This window comes from Silene latifolia, chromosome 6, assembly GCF_048544455.1.
Source record: "Silene latifolia isolate original U9 population chromosome 6, ASM4854445v1, whole genome shotgun sequence".
In the NCBI taxonomy this organism is placed as follows: domain Eukaryota; kingdom Viridiplantae; phylum Streptophyta; class Magnoliopsida; order Caryophyllales; family Caryophyllaceae; genus Silene; species Silene latifolia.
In genome coordinates this window covers 139,520,572-139,540,302 of record NC_133531.1, presented here as the reverse complement: position 1 = coordinate 139,540,302, position 19,731 = coordinate 139,520,572, and the positions used below count along the sequence as shown (strand labels likewise).

At 34.8% G+C, this 19,731-nt stretch overlaps 3 protein-coding genes and 1 long non-coding RNA gene across 5 annotated transcripts in view; 2 read left to right on the top strand and 2 right to left on the bottom strand.

Moving 5' to 3' along the window:
• Window positions 1-4,733, bottom strand: part of LOC141588812 (uncharacterized) — a 111,079-nt gene extending 106,346 nt beyond the window's left edge. The window contains exons 1-2 of the mRNA XM_074410236.1: window positions 4,633-4,733; window positions 4,029-4,209 (exon numbers count right to left, since the gene is read on the bottom strand). Coding sequence (XP_074266337.1) covers window positions 4,029-4,209; window positions 4,633-4,663 — 212 coding nt within the window. The 5' untranslated portion in view covers window positions 4,664-4,733. The remainder of the gene's footprint in view (window positions 1-4,028; window positions 4,210-4,632) is intronic.
• LOC141587410 (uncharacterized) overlaps window positions 1-19,731 on the top strand; it is a 66,534-nt gene that overhangs the window by 17,615 nt on the left and 29,188 nt on the right. The gene's annotated exons all lie outside the window — the stretch shown is intronic.
• LOC141585814 (uncharacterized) lies at window positions 5,263-7,809 on the bottom strand. The gene is made up of 4 exons (XR_012519432.1): window positions 6,691-7,809; window positions 6,464-6,593; window positions 5,908-5,983; window positions 5,263-5,769 (listed from the first exon to the last, which is right to left on the bottom strand). It is a non-coding gene; the product is annotated as an uncharacterized LOC141585814 (long non-coding RNA).
• Window positions 9,931-16,112, top strand: LOC141585813 (uncharacterized). Its single transcript, XM_074406852.1, has 10 exons — window positions 9,931-10,054; window positions 10,153-10,257; window positions 10,359-10,490; window positions 10,581-10,779; window positions 11,685-11,766; window positions 11,856-11,904; window positions 11,985-12,029; window positions 14,167-14,208; window positions 14,285-14,328; window positions 15,846-16,112. The coding sequence occupies exons 2-9, from the start codon at window positions 10,159-10,161 to the stop codon at window positions 14,318-14,320; spliced, it is 684 nt and encodes a 227-aa protein (XP_074262953.1). The 5' UTR covers window positions 9,931-10,054; window positions 10,153-10,158; the 3' UTR covers window positions 14,321-14,328; window positions 15,846-16,112.

Here is a 19,731-nt window from a genome sequence, read left to right as displayed (position 1 = left end):
TATTACAAAGAGAAGTGATTATAATGAGAAATTTTTAAATTATAACAGGACTCTATTTTAAAAAATTAAATTTATCAAGCGTTTCGAATTTCGTGTTCATTAGTCAGGGAGGATGAGAAAAGGGAAGAGGATAGGATAAGGAGGCGATAACGTTAAAGGGAAAATAAAGGGGGAAAGAAGAGAATAGGGGGAATTGGGTGGGGAATGGGGGAAAGAGAAAGGGGAAAGGTTAAGGAGGGTAGGAAAAATAGTATAAGAATAAGATAAAGGAGGAGAATACTGATGGGGAAAGGGATGCAGGTTAAGAAAGAGAAAAAAAGGGGAAAATAGGAGGTAAAGAGAGGGAAACAGAGGGATTTGAACAATAAAATGAAAGAAAAAGAGGAAGGGAGGAGAAACAAGAATATATGGAGGTGTGGTATGAGGAAAAATGGGAGGGATAACAATATGAGAACAAGTGGGTGAAGAGGGTAAATGGAGGATATATAAGAAGATATGAGGACATGGAAGGTATATGGGAGAAGGAAGGAGGAAGTTACGGATAAGGACTCCGAGGATGAAAAGGTGGAGCTTTAAGGATGCGAGTATGCAACGATGTTGGAGAGAAAAGGGAGAGAGAAATAGAAGGATGAGGAGGATGGCGAGGGAGATGAACGCGGGGAAAGAGGCGAAGGAGAAATAGGAAGGGTAAGAGGAGAATGCCGAATAGTATAAGTAGAAACGTTAGGAGGAGATAAGGTATTTGAAGGCTAAAAAACGTTGAAGAAAAAAAGGATAAACTGAGAGAGAGAGAGAGAGAGAGAGAGAGAGAGAGAGAGAGAGAGAGAGAGAGAGAGAGAGAGAGAGAGAGAGAGAGAGAGAGAGAGAGAGAGAGAGAGAGAGGGGTAGGGAGGGAAGAGCGAGTAGAATGAGGGGAAAGATGAAGAGGAGTAGGAGTAGTAATACGAAGATAAATGATTAAAATGAAGATATTAAAATATATATAAAAAATGTATTAAACCTATCAAGTTTTCTTTTCACTAATGTATCAGTTAGTTGAGACAATCTTAATCAAAATGTCATTTTCTTGGAAGAAGCATAGGAAAATTGACGGAGGAGACACAAGAGAAGGCATGGAGCCACAATAATAAAAGAGGGAGGACAGGGTAGGAGGACAAATAGTAGGAGGAAGGAGGATAATGCGGATGAGGGGAAAGGGAAAGAGATGGTGTCCATAAAGAGTAAGGGGAAAGAATATGGGGTAGAGAGACGGAAATCGAAGGATGTGAATGGTAAAAGGAGAGGGAAAGAGACAGAAAGGGGGAGGAGAAAGGGAAAGATGTGCGTGGAGGAGTAAAAAGGAGAGGAGTAATACGAGAGAAGCAGGAGGAAGAGGAGGGAAAATGGAGGATATATAAGAGAAGGATAAAAGAACATAGTAGATATAGGAAGAAGGACATATGGAAGGAGAAATGGAAAAGGGAAAGAGGACTACGAGGTTGAAGAAGAAATGGTGGTTTAGGATGTGACTGCGTTGAAGAGAAAAGAGGGAGATAAAGAGTATGACGAAGTACTGGGTTAGGAAGGATGAGGAAAAGGAGAAGGAAGAGGATGATTAAGGAGGGCTAAGTGGAAAAGAGCGATTAGTATGGGGAGGAGGAGATATGATGTTTACGTTACTTCTCAAAGTACAATATAATAGAAAGTTAAATACAAATTATTTACGAATGATTATAATTTTGTTTGCAATTGATTCAACCTTCAAAATAATATAACAAGAGTTTCATTGCGATCAACACTCAGCGTATACAGACAATCGAACCAGATCGTATATTCAGGTTCCCAACAAAGTTAGATACGAAATATTTACGGATGTAATCTTGTTTGCAATCGATTCGAACAACAACAAAAAAATATTACGACCAGAATTTGGAAGCTAATGGCGAAGAAATCAGTGCATATGCCAACATTGTCGGAGCGTTTGTTCAAATGTACCTCTGAAATCGGAGGGGCACTACAAAATCAATTCTACAAGCAGCCACAACAAGTTGTCGGAGTTTAGGGAAATCTGAATCAATAATATTATAACCAAATGTAATCGCTACATTTTAATGTAACTCGCGCTTTCAAGTACAACCTTAGCCAACGACCAATGTTGAACAATTAAACTCAACGAAACTAACTTAAACATTTCAATAGTGTAAACAGGTCAAAACTTAATTACATCATATCAAAAATAATTACAATATTACATTAAGCAACGTAAAACAAACACGATGTTAATATCTTGGGGTACCGCGCGCAACGCGCGCGGGGCAACCAACTAGTAGTCTTAAAAGTTGCAAAAATTCTATTAAAAATTCTATTCCTATAACTCGTCGTTAAAGTTTGCTTGATGAGTAGATTATGGCATATTATTATTATTATTATTATTATAGTGAGGGACATAGTAATTATTTGATATTAGTACGTTTTTATTTTGTATCATAATTAAAATATGTGCAAATGATATGAAATCTATACTTTAATGATATCATTTATTTTACCACGAATCTAGTTATATAATTTCATAATTTTTGTATGATACTTTTTTGTCAAATAAAATGTAAAAGGTTTTATATAAAATTATAAACATAACTTAAATATAATATAGGAAATATATATTATAATAATAATTAAAAAAAATTCCATTTTATTTTTTATATCATACAGTATGATATAAGCTCTTAAGAGCTCTCTAAGACAATACTTAGAGACTCCAAAGATTTTGGGTTGATACCTAAGTTCCAGCGATGCCTCTTATTTATAATCATAGGATCACCCATCTTATGTTAATCTTTCGATGTGGGATAATTCTATTATTTATATGTAGTATATTCAACACACCTATATTATTTTTCAATGTGGAACATATAACATACTAAGAAATACATCATCTTTAATATGTGCAAATTATATGAAATTTATACTCTAATGATAGCATTTTTTAGCACGAATCTAATTATATTATTTTCATAATTTTTGTAACGACATTTTTTGCCAAATGAAATGTAAAAGTTCTTGTATAAAAATTAGAAACATCACTTGAATATAAAATAAGAAATATTTATTATAGTAATAATTAAAAGATTCTCCACTTTATTTTTTATATGTAAAATATTATCTATGAAACTTTCATAAACTAATTTTTGATGATGTGACGCTCTAGAATCGCTCGAAAAAACTCTCTTTTATATAGATATATAGATATAGATTGTTCTTTCATTTTCATTTCCATTTCCAATTGCAAGGTAATTTCTTATTCATATTTTCATTATGTTTTCATTTATCATTAGTTTAATTTACATTTTCACCATGTTAGAGTAGTTTCTTTTGTCTAGGGAATGAAGGAGCCATGCATAAAAAGTATTTGTAAAATGTTAAATTAGGTTGATATAATATTGTCTAATTGTTTCTATCACATGTTTGCACCTTAATGTTTAATCTTTGTTTAAAGGCCTTATTCATTGATTAAGTTTGTTCATTCGTTCTAAAGTCGAGAGGCACGGAATTGAATTAGACTAAGCATGTGTAGTAGGACGATCTAGTCATGGACGAGAGTTTCTCTAGGACCCGGTCTATGGTTGGCACTAATATCGTAAGGTGAGTGTCTCTAAGCCTAAACAATTAACGATTTATCAACTCCTATGTTTAATTTGAGCATTTACATAATTTGCATGTGTGACCCGACCTCCCTAGATTATTTCTTTATCATTATTGTTTTCTTCCATAATCCAACCAACCAATCAACAAACGATAACCGACCTCAAGGTAAAATTCACTCCATAACAACTAATTAACAACTCCCGTCTCTCTGTGGTTCGACCCCTACGTACTACATTCATTTGTTTTGCTAGGGTATAAATATTATCTTTGCATAGGTATGCGATAGCCTATCAGCTCATTTACTTTGAAAACTAGAGATTTTACCACGCACACTTACGTAAATGGTCATATACAGAAAAAAAAAAAAACCTAAATAAATGAGTTTAGTGAATGAAGGAACTTACACTACATCTGTTGATGTTGATGACGGTATAAGACAATATTGTTGCTTTATCCTATTGCGAATTACATGGGTAGAACCTTTACAATTGATCGTTTCATTGACATCCTTTGTCGAGCATTCTTCAAGTTTTTCGTCAGTGGGTGTGTTAATAACTGAATTTGACTTTGCAATATTTTGTACACCTAAGAAATCAAAATAAATAAGTTACAAAGATCACTTATGGATGAATCAATACACTACAACAATGAAACATCAGACATAACCCGTTTCCTTAAAATAAGAAAATCACATATTCCTACAATTTCATCCCAAAACCAATCTGGTAACTGATCGTTTAGAAACGAAAAAAAAAAAGGAAATTTGTAGACATATTATTAATAGTTTGCACTGCCGGTGTTGTTTTGCTAGTCATTACGACATAAGCAATTAATAGTAGAGCAACAAAATGAGAATACGTCCTAGTATAATTGGGAATAAACTGAAATTATTGTAAAAAATTAAAATTGAAGTGTAATTGGGGGTAAATATCAAGCATAACAAACAAATCGCACCAAATGAAGCTCATGCATATTGAAAATAGAAGAAAAAATGTATATAAAACTAACCTTGATTGATGAATTTCTCCTTTGTCGCCATTGTTGTGATAGATAGAGAGACAATGAAATCGCAAACATGAAAAAACCACAAAAAAATAATTGAAACTGATGATTACTGCCTGAGAAGAAGACGATTTGGATATTTGGGAGATTAGTAGTTGAATGAGTAGGGTAACTGGGTAGTCGTTGCTTTCTTTTAGGGGAGATGGCAGTTACCTCAACTTATTACGTCACATTAAAGAGTGGTTTTCAATTGGAGATTTTTTAAAATTTTACAGAAATTGATTTAGGTATTACAAAAACTAACTAGTGTAACACCCGTGAAAATTCACGGGATTATTTTAAAAAATTTAAATAAAAGCTCTCTAATAAACTTGTAAAATAAATGTTGGACGATAATTTGCGGGAGACGTTGAGGCATTGGGATAATGTTGTTGCCGAATGTCAAACTTATTTAATTGTTTTATTAGGCAAATTTACCAAAATAACCCAAATTCCATTCATTCTTCTCATAAATCACATGCGGAATAAAATCTGACGAATATAAATTTTAAATTACTTAGATTATTACGAAAATCTCATTTTGAACAATTTTGCAACCATTAATGTAAAGTCTAATGTAAAGTCTGAAGGTTATCGAAAGAGCTCTATTAGTAAAACACATGGTGCATAACAGTTGCAAGCTATCTTCAATCTCAATGAAATAGTCTAGAGTCAAAAGATGTTCTTTCTATAGAATTTGTGATTTCGGAAAGGCACCCGTATTCACACAAATAATTGATGACCAAGAAGAGTATGTTATCATTTTGTTGACGGGGGGAAGAAGAATATTCATTTACGGAGTAATATATAATGTCATGTGAGTATGTGACTATATATATTTATGTACTTGGATTTTGATTTTTCTTTACATGAACAGTCTATACAATGCCCTATAGCTTCCTCCAGAGGGCTTTGCCTGGTTTTTCCTACAATCTATGAAGAATGTCAGTCTTCAGGGGATTGCTTACGCGCTCTCAACTTAAGTTGAAGGCTGTCGGGTTGAGGTGGCACCCTGCCTCTACGGAAAAGATCAGCCAAAGCTCTTGAGTTTCGACAAAGATCAAAAACTTGCACATTGATTGAGTACTTCAGCTTGATCAGTCACTGTGAACTACAAAAATGAGCAGGAGACTCTCATATCAAATATTGAATGACCCCAGCACGTTAGTTAAAGGACAACTATATACCCATTAACCCACTAAAAACTGAAATAAAGAGAGATACTGGAAGTTGTGTTCTTACATATGATGCTTCAATTTCAGCAACGCCTTCACAGCCTTGACTCCCACCCTGCAGTATCATATTGATCTTCAAATATCTGATCCATACAGAAATCAATCATACCATAATAATTCAAACATTTAAATCCAAAGAAATGACATTCTAAGTGGTGAGAGACCCGTAAAAAGTAGTTTATCTCATCTTTTTGAAAATTTGCAAATCCTTATTACATAAGAATTATACTAGTTTAAAAAAATTCAGCACCAAATTGGAAAATACGCAAATAAAAAACGGATGTTTTAGCGGATCCTCTACTGATTGTGTAATAGGCAAGATCCTATTCATAGGCTTCTTAATCACACTTCACTCCTATAGGAGATAGAATGTAATGATTTTGTTATGAACATTAAGCAATGGTTGCTTTCTTTGACATAGTGTTGTATGCGTACAATCAAGTCATTAGCTCATTTATTAAAAGAGGTAAATGACGTGAAATAATGTCAATTGTATGTATACATCGACCTCATATGAGTTTATGTCTAAATGAATAAGAGGGAGCAAGCAGCCAATCACTCACAAGTATTCTCTCCCTCACATCCTCGATGACCATTTGAAACTTTTTGCAACTTCGAGATTGCTTAGGCTGATCTCCAAAGTCCGAACCTCGTTTTCGTCCTTTCAAAGACAACAACTCAAGCTCCTTTTAACTTCAATGTAAGAAGAAGTCCAAATATTAGCACATAAACTAATATGAAATCTGAGGGATCAAGATAAAAATTACAGAGGAAAAAGATTCGATCAAACCTGCGATTAATTCAAGTTTTCATAGTGCATTGTTGATTTTTCTTTTGGGTGGGAGGACATTCTGAAATGGAAGCTTACTGAACATAACTCAATCAACCAAAATATTGAACTATGCATCAGGATTCGGGAATTTAAATTAAATGGCCTCTATTTCACAATAAAAAGAAGCGCATCAAGTTTAGTAAGTCATATTGTTTGTATTTTATCATAAGTTTGAGTCGAAACAAAAAGTCTTTCACTTCACTGAAAATCGGAATGTAACCATCTTACATAAACAAAACTGTTTTTATCCAGAATCATCTAAACCAGAAGTTCATGCATGCAAAGTATTAATCTCTTTAACTTTAGTCCATGTTTCCAATACAAATAATGTCAATAACAGAAATGTAACATTCCTCAACAGTTCAATTTCCGATTCGTGATTCCTACACATTTATCTTATTCCACACATAATTATTAATCCCATGAGCACCGTCTCTGACAATAAATGTCAGAAAATCCGCCGTGTTAGTTAGTAACAATGATAATGAAAAGTTCATTCTAAAAAGGCAATTTCTTGTATTTTAGTTATTCTGACAATAAGAAACTATATTCTTCTTACTCCATTATTAATGACATGCAGAACGCGGCCAATATCAGCAATCAAGCTCTCTAATTTTTTAATCTCATACAACGCATAGCTTTGACACTAAACAATGGAATCCACTAAAGCATTAAAGATCAAAAATAAAGCAAAGGGTCAGCTAATCTATGATCTGTTAGCTCTAAACATGTTACTAAATTTGGGCCGTGACACTGCATTACGACCTCTTCGTAGAGGATTTAAAAAACGTAATGGTCGTATTTTGAGGTGGTATCAGCGCCACATAAATGTAATGACTAACATGAGGCCACAATGACAAATTCACTAACCACAAATTAAATCGACATTCAATATCATGGCAAGTATAGATACTAACAACCTTAAAAGTGACCTATACCTACAGAATAAAGAGGGCAAGCAGCCAGCTACCATGTATTTCAACATTAAGTCATGTAATTGTGTAGTACAACAGGTACCTCAGGACGGCAAATAATAGAAGGATGTGAATTATTAAGCAATGTAGCATCCATCTAAAGTCAGCTACATAATGCCTTTACTTAAGAGCTTGTCCTCCCACCATTTCAAAATTAAGTCATTCTCATATTTTGTCTTCTCTTTTCAATATCTCTCAAAATATACGTGTAAATACGGTGAAATGTATATTTTATGAAAATATTTTTCCGCGTGATTTTAACATTAAAAGGAGGTGATAACAAATGGTCCTAATTTTTTACCTGAGCCACATTTTAAGCATTATTTTTGACTCTGCATTCATCCCACTAGTACTCATGAGTCCTAACATTAGCTGCAACAAAAACAATTCATCCATGCCATAAATTATAAACTTGAATGGTCATGAAACCTGGAGGTTAAACATACTATGTCTCCGATCCACATCCGTTTTCATTCATGTTTTAGTTCTAAAATCAAATTGTGAATATAAGTGATATGATTATAACTATATCAATACATTGTAAATTTTGATTAGAAAAATTAAACTAAAAAGGCCACAACTGCTGTCAAATTAACCAAGCACTCAATGACTCAATAAAACTTTGAAATTGTAACAATGAGCAACTTTTCGTATTCCGTATTTTAATAAGTGAAGCTAAATGTTCAAACTACTGGAATTGGCATGTGAGCGACATTATGCTAAAAAAGAAAAACAAAATTAACAGTCTTTATAAAGAAAGACCCAAAACACAAAACACAACAGTGCACAAAGAAAAAAGTTGGAATATCCAAGACGATAAAGGAGTGGAAACTCCATGAAATCAATTTAAATCTCGGTATGATTTAGACAAATCTTAGTTGGATCACATTCTGAAAAACTTATCCCCAACAATTTTAGATCCAAATTTAGACCCATCAAACTAAATCATGAATATAAATATATATTTAGGGTGCTGATTTTCGCATATACGATTTTACTCGATACAAAATCGATTTCATTAGAGGGTCATAATTACACGTCTATCTTAATGTATCACCACATAGCTTTAACACATGATGTAAAACACAAAGCATTATTTAGGAACACTGAATAACCAAAATCATAATTAGAGTGTAGAGAAGGGCGTCATGAAATTACCAAACAAATAGGGACGGCTTGCTTTAGCGGCTTCCATATGTTCCAACCATTGCTCCTCTGGCTTGATTAAGCCAATAAAAATAGTATGTGTGAAATAAAAAATAAGAACAAATCATGGCTTGATTAAAGTCGTATCATAGTTCCAACAATCTAACACGAAAAATGTAATTAAACAACCTATTGCATAAATTCAATTATAAAGCATTAAATAACAAAAAAAAGAACCCTAAAATTGAAATGATCATCCAAATAAGTTTGGATGATAAAAATCTGAGTATAGAAAGGGAGAGAGAAATTTACCTTGAGATTAGGATCGTCATACTGTGTTTGAATGCATAGTGACTTGGTGAGACTGCTCGATTTGATAGTGGAGAAATTGGAAGCACAATTTTAGGGTTAAGAATAACGGTGACGGGAGAATAACATTGTAAATTGTAATAATATTATAATTGCTTCACAGGGAGGCGTAGAAATGTTGATATTGATGATGAGATATGTATTATGAATCAGAGTAAGAGGGTAGAATATAGGGTTATTGTTTTGAGGAGATGAAGGAAGCATGGGTTACTGTGTTGGTAGGTGAGAGTTTGTTTTGGAAATTGAATTTGTTTATAGGTAATTGTTCATTGTCATTCTCAAGTAGTATAGAGAATGACGAAGGGTTAGGGTAATTCAACGTTAGATTTACTTGATTTAATTGGACTTTGATTTTTTTTTTTTTTGCTGATGTTGCCATATTGTAAAAACGTGATTGGCTTAAACAAAACTGATTTTGTGAGGTTGAATGTGAGGGCTGCATTACCTTAATTCTCAAAGGAGAATGTGCCACCTCAGCAGTTTTACAAGATTCTTTTATATATATAATATAATAATGATGATGATTTTTTAACCAGGAGAAGTATTAAGAATTGGGCTTGTGAACAATGGTTGGTCTGGTCTGGTCTGGTCTGGTCTGGTCTTATATGGTAAGATCGTAAGACCGTCCTTCCTAATAATTTGTGGATCGTCCCTCGCATATTCATCCAACGTAGTTTCGACATCTGGAGAATCCGCAATTAGTACGGATGAAACAATGTATTTGGGGGTATATATATATAGAAAGAGAGAAGAAAAAAGAGGGAAAAAGAAAGAGTAGATAAGCAAGAACCCTAACCCTAAGTAATTCATTAGCAATCGGGAAAAAGTCGAGAGTAATCCGTTTGATTAATTACTCTATTGCATCTCCTGATTGTTGAATTATTTGATTTTTGAGTGATTATATTGTTATATTTGTGTTGATTTGTTACAGGATCCAATGGTGAGACTATTCCGTGGCCGCCGCAGCTCATACAAACCCCCAAATGATGGGTATACTGCGTACGAGCGTTACATGAAAGTGGCTAGGGAGAGCGATGTATTATTTCTTTTACCGCTTCAACTTTCTTACTTTTCTTCTTAATTCCGTAAAATTTGTGATTAATTTATAATTTATTATGATGAATGAATGATATAAAGGGATTTGATGTGACACCTGTGCGAGGGGCTCTGTGTGGAGGGATAGTAGAGATGCACAAAAGTGAAACACTAGTCTATGAAGAAGCCATTGAGGCTGCTAAGTATGCTGTTGACTATAATAATAAAACTGAGGTCTATTTTCTTCCCTTAATTTAATTAATTGCACTTAGTACGTTCTGAGTTCTGACACTGACACTGCCGCGGCTTTACGTCCTTCACCAGGAAACGGATCTAGTGTTTGATGCTATCGTCAAAGCAAATGGTCAGATGGTTGGTGGTTTTATGTACTACATCACTCTTAGGGCTCATAGTCAAACCCATAAACGCCCTAAGTTCTATCAGGCTAAGGTCTGGAGAATGGTTGGCCACAAGTTCGAAGTCCTAATCTTCCGAGAGCGCCCTAAGCGTTGTCAATCACCTGGTATGTTTTTATTGCTGGATTGAACTGAAACTGAATGTGCTGCTAGTGAAATCATTGATTGTATTTTATACAGACTTTAAGCATTGTTACTCTTGAGAATTAGTTTGTGTTTCCTATCCTTTGTTTTAACTTATACACGTTCATCAACTTGATCATGGTCAATTACTCCTTCATATGGATTTAGTAACTGAGTTTTGTATAACCTATTAATGCATCAGTTATGAGGCTCAAAAACTGAGGTGATTGAAAGTGAGACGAGATTCCTTGGATGGAGGAGCGTATGGTGACGGAGAAAGTACTGTGTAGGGAAATTATATGTGCAGATGATTGATTTTTTTTTTTCCTTTTTAGTATTTCCCGTTTGTTAAACTACTTTGTTCTTTTGAAATATTATTTGGTTACTTTTGATATTTGTCAAACATTTTGCTTAAAGCTCATTATATCATTCTTTGTTTACTTTTTAAGATTTTCCACATTACTTTTTACTTCTTTTTTCAAAAATTATTGTTACTAATTTGTATTTATATCTATGTTTTTATAAAAGAGAACTGAGTTTGTTTTTATATCTACAGGTTTAGGTTGAGTTTTATATTATTTTTCCCTTCCCATTCGCTTTTTACTTTTTTTTTTCTTTTGCATTTTGCTATTTGCGATCACTCCGTGGCGGTTCTTAAGGATATTTTATATCCGGCGACCCTAAATCATTTTGGGATTAAAGCTCTAATGTTGTCTCTTTCTCACTCTACGAATTGGCTTAAAACTGTTAAGATTGTGAAGACGTGTGCATGTGGTGAATGTATACCTTTCCACATGCTCTCCTTATATCCTTGCCTACCTTTCTTTTTCCCTATCTTAGTGTTTCCTGAACATGTTTGTTTTCCCTTACCATGTCATTTAATGTGTAGGGTCAAGCTCAATGATTCAGAATGCTGAAGAAAAGGTGGCTAAACCGCTTTCCATCCGAAAGGGCGCTTTCATTCGATTCATGTACGTTTTCTCAATCCATTTTTTGGCTTTTTAATTTTTTTTTATGACAGCTATACTTTAAACAATTTTATTGGTGTTAAACCTTACAGGAAGGACATAAGGAAGCTTCCAGAGTTGGCCAATATGAGATATCGCGATGTCAGTAGCATTTTAAGTTCTCATTCCGATTAAATTTACTTATTTGTGGTCTTGTACACTGAGCTATTAATGTGTATCAGGTTTCCAACGTTGCTTTAAAATCATGGAGGGCCATGACAGCTCAAGTAAGCCTTCTTCCCTTAACCCTAAGGGCTTGTTATATGGACAAGGTTTTGTTATCTCTTTGATTCGGTTGAGAATATATTTCTACCTACCAACTTGTTATGCATGATAAGTTATGCATGATAAAGTTTTTTAGATGCCCATGGCACAACATAACATGACATAGTTGTCTACCAATCAATCTAATTCTCCAAAACTGTTTTAGTTTCCTGTATCATTTTCAAAAGGATCTATATTATTTGATCATGAGCTTGACCAGTCAACTTTTTCCAAACTTCTTGCTAATAACATCACGCTTAAGTGCCTTTTTTATCATTCAAATTTCTCTCATATTTGCATGAAACTAAATCAATTGCTTTTTAGCAAAAGTAAATTCGATTCCTTTTAGAATGAATCTATAGTCCCAATTATAAATATAAAGTAATTTGATAATGAGTATCACATTGATAGAATTGATTTTATTTAGACGCAGTAACACATCTGTAGTAGTTTCTATAAATATGTTACGGAGTACTTTTTTTAATTGTGCGTTTGAGATGACTTCATGTGATGCTCATATAATGAGTTGTGTTGGCGGAATTTTTTCCATGTGATATCATGTGATCTGTTCCAATTTTGGAACCGAAATGGCGATATGGTAAATGAGTGGGTTGTACCCCCTTATCTTAGACTATATTGTTAAAATTCTAGAAGTTACAATCATCGCTTTCTTAAGCGGTATCATCCACGTATATGGTACATCCCTGAAGATATCATTCAATGACTTGAAATCAAAAGGGAAATCAATATATAATAACCCCTTGTTAAGCTTTACTAGATTATTCAAAGTTCCCCTCTATAGTTTTAAAAGGGCGCCTAACAACTAAGAATACACCGTAATGAGGTATACAAAGGCTCGGTGAAGTAAGTTCCCTTCCCCTAATCTGTATGTAGTGAACCTCAATGAATAGAGGGAGTACCATGGTGGAAGGAGATGTAGTGTTTTAAATTTTATGCAAATTGTGTGGTCTTGTATTTTTTTGTTTGCCTTTCTATCCAAATTTTATTTGTTTGCTGAATGCACAGATTATGTGTACACTGTAGTCATGAACCTCTTTACTTATTTTGTACTCTATTTGGAACTTCTATAGTTGATGAAAATTTATGCTGTTTGGTTAAGATTCTAGAAGTTGCGATCTTAGTTTGAGAAGGCGCAAAGCACACTGAGGCGATGGGGTCCCAAGGGGCTGAGGCTCAAGGCGCGAGGCGAAGGCGAGCGCCTTTTGCACATAAGGCACACTGATTTTTCAGAAGAACATCCATATTTTACAATCAAATTTTGTGTGAAAATAATCCCTTTTTTGTTTTAAAGAGGGCTAACATGTACTTTAAAAGTGAAAATGAAGGATAAGGGGAAGAAAACAAGGGTAAAATAAAAGAATTTGGAAAAAAAATACGGAATTGCACACTAATGCGCCTTGGTGCGCCTCACTAGTTGCGCCTTGGGCATGCCTCATGCGCCTTTTGTATCCCATGCGCCTCACAGTGTCTGATGTGATGCGATCTGGCTGGCGCCTCACTGCGCCTTGCACCTAGGCGCGCTTTTTTAAACTAAGGTTACGATCATTGCTTTCGTAAGCGGCATTATCCGCGTATATTAGTATATGGTACATGTCTGTTGATATCATTCAATGACTTGAAATCAGAAGGGCAATAAATATATATCACTCCCTCGTTGAGGTTTACTAAGTTATTCGAAATTGCCCTCCTTAATTTCAAAAGGCATGCCTAGCAACTAGGAACACACCGTAGTGCCATTTGAGCCTGAGGTGATGAGGTGTACAAAAAGGCTCTGTGAAGTAAATTCCCATCCCCTTATCCGTTTGTAGTGAACCTCAATGAAAAGAGGGAGTACCATGGTAGAAGGGTACTTGGTCTTTTTTTTGTTTGCTGAATGCAGATTATGTGCAGGAACCTTTTCTGTAGTTGAGGAAAATTTATGCTGTCATTACCCTCTATCCCCACCCCCAATCACCACCGTGCGCGCGCACACACACACACACAACAAGGAACTATGAAGTTGGTTTATTTTGGAATACTATATTTTATGTTGAATTATTGGTTCCTTGTAACGACTGCTGAACGAGATTCCCCTTACAGGAAAAAGCGATATACAGTAATTCTAGGAGCTTAAAATTTGAGGTTACCTTTCCTGAACTCTTTTCTTTCTTTTAAATTACCTGTGTTTTTCGGTTACTGGACATGCATGTTTTCACAGGATGTAGAGGATTACCTGTCGGACATCTCTGAATGAAGTCTCAGGTGTGTTCTGTGTTTTATTCAACTACTTTCTTGTATTGTAAAGACACTTAAACAGATGATGAGTGCCTTTTGTATCAGTAATGCAAATGGAACATCACTGCAAATCCAATTTTGTTCTTTTTCGGTTATGCTTGTGTTAATGTGGAAAAGATGACCCTTCATGGAGGTATCGACAACTTATGTTTAGGCCCGTATAACAGGAATCGAGGCTCAAATTTTTGAGGGCTCAAAACTGAATTTTACTCTATTCATTGGTCTTCCCAAGATGATTTATTAGGTTGATTCGTGTTAGTCGACCCCAAATCATTCGGGATTCAGACTTTGTTTCTGTTATTCAAAATTTTTCTTGCTGAAAAGACGAGCCATACTTTTATCTTCAAAATTATTTTGTCAATCTTAAATTGTTTGTTTTTTGTGGGTGATATTTAAGCCCAATGATAAATCCATCTACTTCCAGATCCAATTTGTCTGACCTCATAATTTGGTGAATAAATTAGAATTACTTGCTCAATTGTTCGTGCTTCATATGATATTATGATGTATGCAGCATTTAGGAGATTTAGTTTTTAACACTATTTTCATCATGGGTCAAAACATTGCGCAGTAATGTTGATAAATCTAACCATTGAAATTGTAGGTGACTCTTTAACCAAAGAGTTTAACTAGACACATGAAAGGGTGACTGTTTATCCAAAATATTTATCACCTATAGTTGAACTAGTACACCTAGTTGTACAAATTATCATTTTTTTTAAGATGAATGGTACTCCGTATATGCTTACACTTTAACATGAATCCATCATTAAAATAGTAGTAGTTTTATTAGGCTACAAGTTCAAGATCTGTTTCATATTTTTCAAATGGGTCTAAAACTTCCTAACACAAATATTTGTTGCCTACACGCGAGTCTCATAAGTCCCATCACATTTCCTATGATATGAAGAAATATTTGTGTTATTTTAGTCATTTTTTCGTTATTTTAATGTTTTTTTGTTTTTGTGGACGTAATCACGTAATAATGGGTACAATCATAATTTTGAACCATGTGAACATGTGATAGCGAGTCATTGGTTCCATTCGAAGAGTAGGGAACATGCTACTATAACATAGTAACATAATTGATTGATATATGTAATTATGTATCTTTGAAGTTAACTTCATTTCTTGGATGTAATATGTTGCGTCATGTTGTGTTTGTGTTGCGTCATGTTGTGTTGCAACTGTTATGTAGCCACTAGCCCACTACAAGTGTATTGTGCGAGGTCTTCATTTCTAGGAAAGTGGCTAGCCACAACAAGAGCATTAATAGCTATTGTGTGCTAGTTGTGAAGTTCTCCTCAACCTAGTAGTCTAGTACCTGGAAAACTACATTAGCAAAGAAACAGAGGAGACAAGATTTAATTTTAGCTTAGCTGACAGTATACTTGGGCAAGATATAATCTGGTTGAGTAACCCTTTTGTTTTTGTTTCATAGATTTGTGCTTCTGTTTCTAACTAATTTTTTTTTTTACTTGCAGTTCATGCAATAGCTGAAGGAGGAAAGATGTACTATGCTTGTCTTATCTTATGTAGTGATCGGACTTTTTCAATCACCTTTCTAAGACTTTGTAGTTGATATCCTCTAACTAGTAACTCTGGATTTCTGTGTATATTGTGTGTTGTGTGATGGGATTGGGAGTTATGAGACTACAAGCTGTTGAGTAATCTACTCCGTACTTGTTCCTAGATTATCCGACTTTCTTTCTCTTAAATCGTGCAAGTATTTAGGAGTCGTTTGGTTCAAAGTATCGGAATGGATTGGAATGGATCGTGATACCATAGAGGTATGAAGTTAGAACCCCATACTTGCTCAGAAGTGTTTGCTTCGATCTTGGAATGGATCGAGTATACAGTAATAGGGTGGAATGGATTTAGAACTTGGGTGTATACACGGGCATGGGATTCCAAGGGGTTGGAATGGAGTTAGAATTCATTTGGTATCTAACTCCATTCCAAAACCCTCCAACCAAACACTAGAATGTATTGAATCCATTCCAATAGCTCTAGAACACCCCCTTGGGCTCCTTTTTATTTCTTTCCTTGCTTATTTTTGTCCATTTTCTATTTTTCTCCTACACATTCCAATATGGATTTGATTTATCTTTTATGGCCCATTTGGGAATCCAAATCCGACACAGATCTTTTGTTTAGGCATACAATTTTTTTTTTTTTTTAGCCTTGAGACCAAAAAGGCACTCACCCCTGTACACAGCTTGCTGTTTTGAAATTGATTGTTTTGAAATCGTTGAATAAGAAGTGGGTAATCAATAACCGAGCTCTCCTGATCTGACTAGAACTCGCGGTTGTTGCTCCATCTCCTAATCTGCCAAATGGTGGATGCAAACGTAGGTTAGAGATAATCCATTTATGCAGAGGTAGTGGAAAGATCGAGAGGTTGTTTAGGTAAGCACTATGGATCTCAATCCAAATCCTCTTAGCTACTAGACAATTCCGGAGGATGTGAAGTGTGTTCTCCTCAGGAGCCCTGCGGTTTGAACTCTCCATTTCCTCAAGAGAAATGGATCTCTATTTCCTATTATCGTTCTGGATCAAATCATGTGATGATTCAATCTATTTAATCGTTTTATAAATATAAAGTTTTAATGCAGAGAGTGTATATTAAAATATGTTTGTATTAGAGAGAAAATAGAGAAATAAATGAAGATGATTCAAATTAGAGCCATGCACGCTTAAACATTGGATAATTGTTGTCTAGAAGAATGAGCGTTACTTTCTTTAGTCCAAAATGTGGACATATTATGTGGACATTATGTGCCATAAGATAGTTGCATCCATTTTAGTAAACAGTTCAGACAAACCTGGTAAAGATGATCTCTTTCATCAAGTTATTGATGAATAACTTTCGTACCTTTTATGGGGTTTTTGCGACCATTTTATTGGGTTTTAACCTTTTAAGAAAATATGGTTTATTAGTTATTCGTTATGTGAACTTCACATAAAGTTGGATGAAACTACATTATCTAACACATCCGGGTAAAGCCTTTGATGCCTATTTACGAAAATCACACTATATTGTTAATCATGGCCCAAGCCTTTAATGTCTATTTACAAAAAAGTAAGCATTTTATTTTAACCATGACTCACCTATATGATTACTTCTGGTACCATTTTTCCCCTTTATAATTTGTAATACGTCTCATAGTAAGGTATTGTAAGAGCGTCTCCTAGAGACTTGTTCAATAGTTAATGACACTCCAATTGTCCAAGAGCTTATTATGACTTATTTGGGAGAGGTCTTATAAGCATAGGTAGGCAAATAAATGTACGTAATTATTGAAATTGCAAAACGCATAAAATGGTAAATGTGAATATAGGTAGACCTGGCAAAATTATACCGAACCCGAAAAACCGATCGAAAATACCCGAATTGACACCTGACCGTACACCCGAAAGGTATAACTGAACTTCATCCCGAAACCTGAATCGACCTGAATTGATTCGAAATCGAACCGAATTTGTAATATCCGAAATAGACCCAAGATCGAATGAACCTGAACTGTTTCAACCTGAATTGTTTTAATCCGAACCGATATATACCTGAACCGATTTCAACCCGTACTATGACAGAAACTCAACATTGAAACCCGTAATGACCCGAATGTACCTAAGCGCCACATTTAGGGTGTCTGTTTGTACATGATTGTCACCCTTTTGACGTCAATGAATTAATATTATATCGTAGTTATGCAAAAAAACATTATTTATTACTTTTTTGAAAAAAATTATTCGTATTATATCCAATCTTTTGAATAAAGACCTAATCTCTTGACACCCGATCCGATTATGACCTGACTCGAACCTTATTTGCACCGATATTGACCCAACTCGAACCTGAACCAACCCGAAATATCTACAACCGATTAAAAGTGAAAACTGAATCCAACCTGAATTGAACCGAACTGAAATCGAAAAAAAAGATAAACCGAAATAACCCGAACCGAAAGAACCCGAACCGAAACTGTTCTGATTGACCCGTTTATCACCTCTAAATATAGGTACAATTGCAATTTGTGCCCTCAATCAATGATGGAGCGAGGGGGCTAGCAGGGGCGTCAGTTTCCGCTAGCGTTTCCGTATCATAATATCAAAGTTTCACAAAGTAAATAGAATCTCACTATTGACATGGTTCATACTTGCGAATTTTCATTTAGCACCGATTAATTATTTTAGCTACAAAGAATTGGCTTAGCAAATAAAAAACTTCTCTCTCTAAAAATTGGAGAGAGAAAACTCTCTAAAACAAAAAAGTCCCCAAATCTAAAAAACTCTTTTCTGTGTACCATCGTATCTGCCTCTCACAGAGGAGCGAACACGGAATTTAATATATGGGGTAGCGAAATTTTTGTAACATTTCTTCGATCTCTTAGAATATACACAATGAATGTACATTTTCTTCTTATAATATTCACATTTTTCAATCTGAGAAGACGAATTGTTTTCACCCTTATTACTCTCAGTTTTTTTTTATTGCGCCTGGGCCGTAAGGTTCAAGGAGTTTAGCGTGACTAGTGACCGTTTATATATGTGAACGGTGAACAATTCATAATAACAAAATGTGACACAACTTGTAATAACAAAAAAATTATATATCATTTGTCCCAATTGTTTGTGAGTGACTAAAATATCATTCACAAGAATAAATACGTAAATAAATGATTGAAACGAATGGAGTATCAAGTAATAATTTGTGAAATAATATATTTGTATATAATAGATAGAACTAAGTACTTAGTAGTTACCTTTTTTTTTTTCATAATGTAAATTATTGAACAAGTTGGTATTAAAACAATATAAAATTAGGAAAATAAGAAAGCAATTGCAACATTACAGAATGCAAACGTCTCTAAGTAAGATGTGGAAAAAAGAGAGGAGAAAATGCTCCTATTGGGGATTGACTACAAGTAGTTTAAGAGGAAGCCCATAAAATCACAAGTCAACTTAACCACTAGAGCAACTACATGATGATGGTAGTATCACAGTCCATATTATTCTTATAACTGTATAAAGACAGGGGTTGCAAAACTTCATCTTCTCCCCTTATTTTTCTGGTTTTTTCCGGGTTTGGGGTAGCAGCCAACACCCCTTGCTACTCTCTGGTTTCACCCCTACTACCACCCATTTCACTCCCCTTACTTCACTCCCGGTCGCTGGAGATGTGGCTGTGCTTAGGCCCATCTCCGACGAATCTTCATGCTATACTCGATGAACGCCTTGTTTCTTCCAACTTATGTCCCTTTGCCTTCCGGGTTGAGATCTCAAAATGGTTTCCTTTGCATTCCTTTCATTGTGGTTTTCTCCGGATTCCCTTCTTCATCCCATTCTTTTGCGAGATGCTCCCGCATG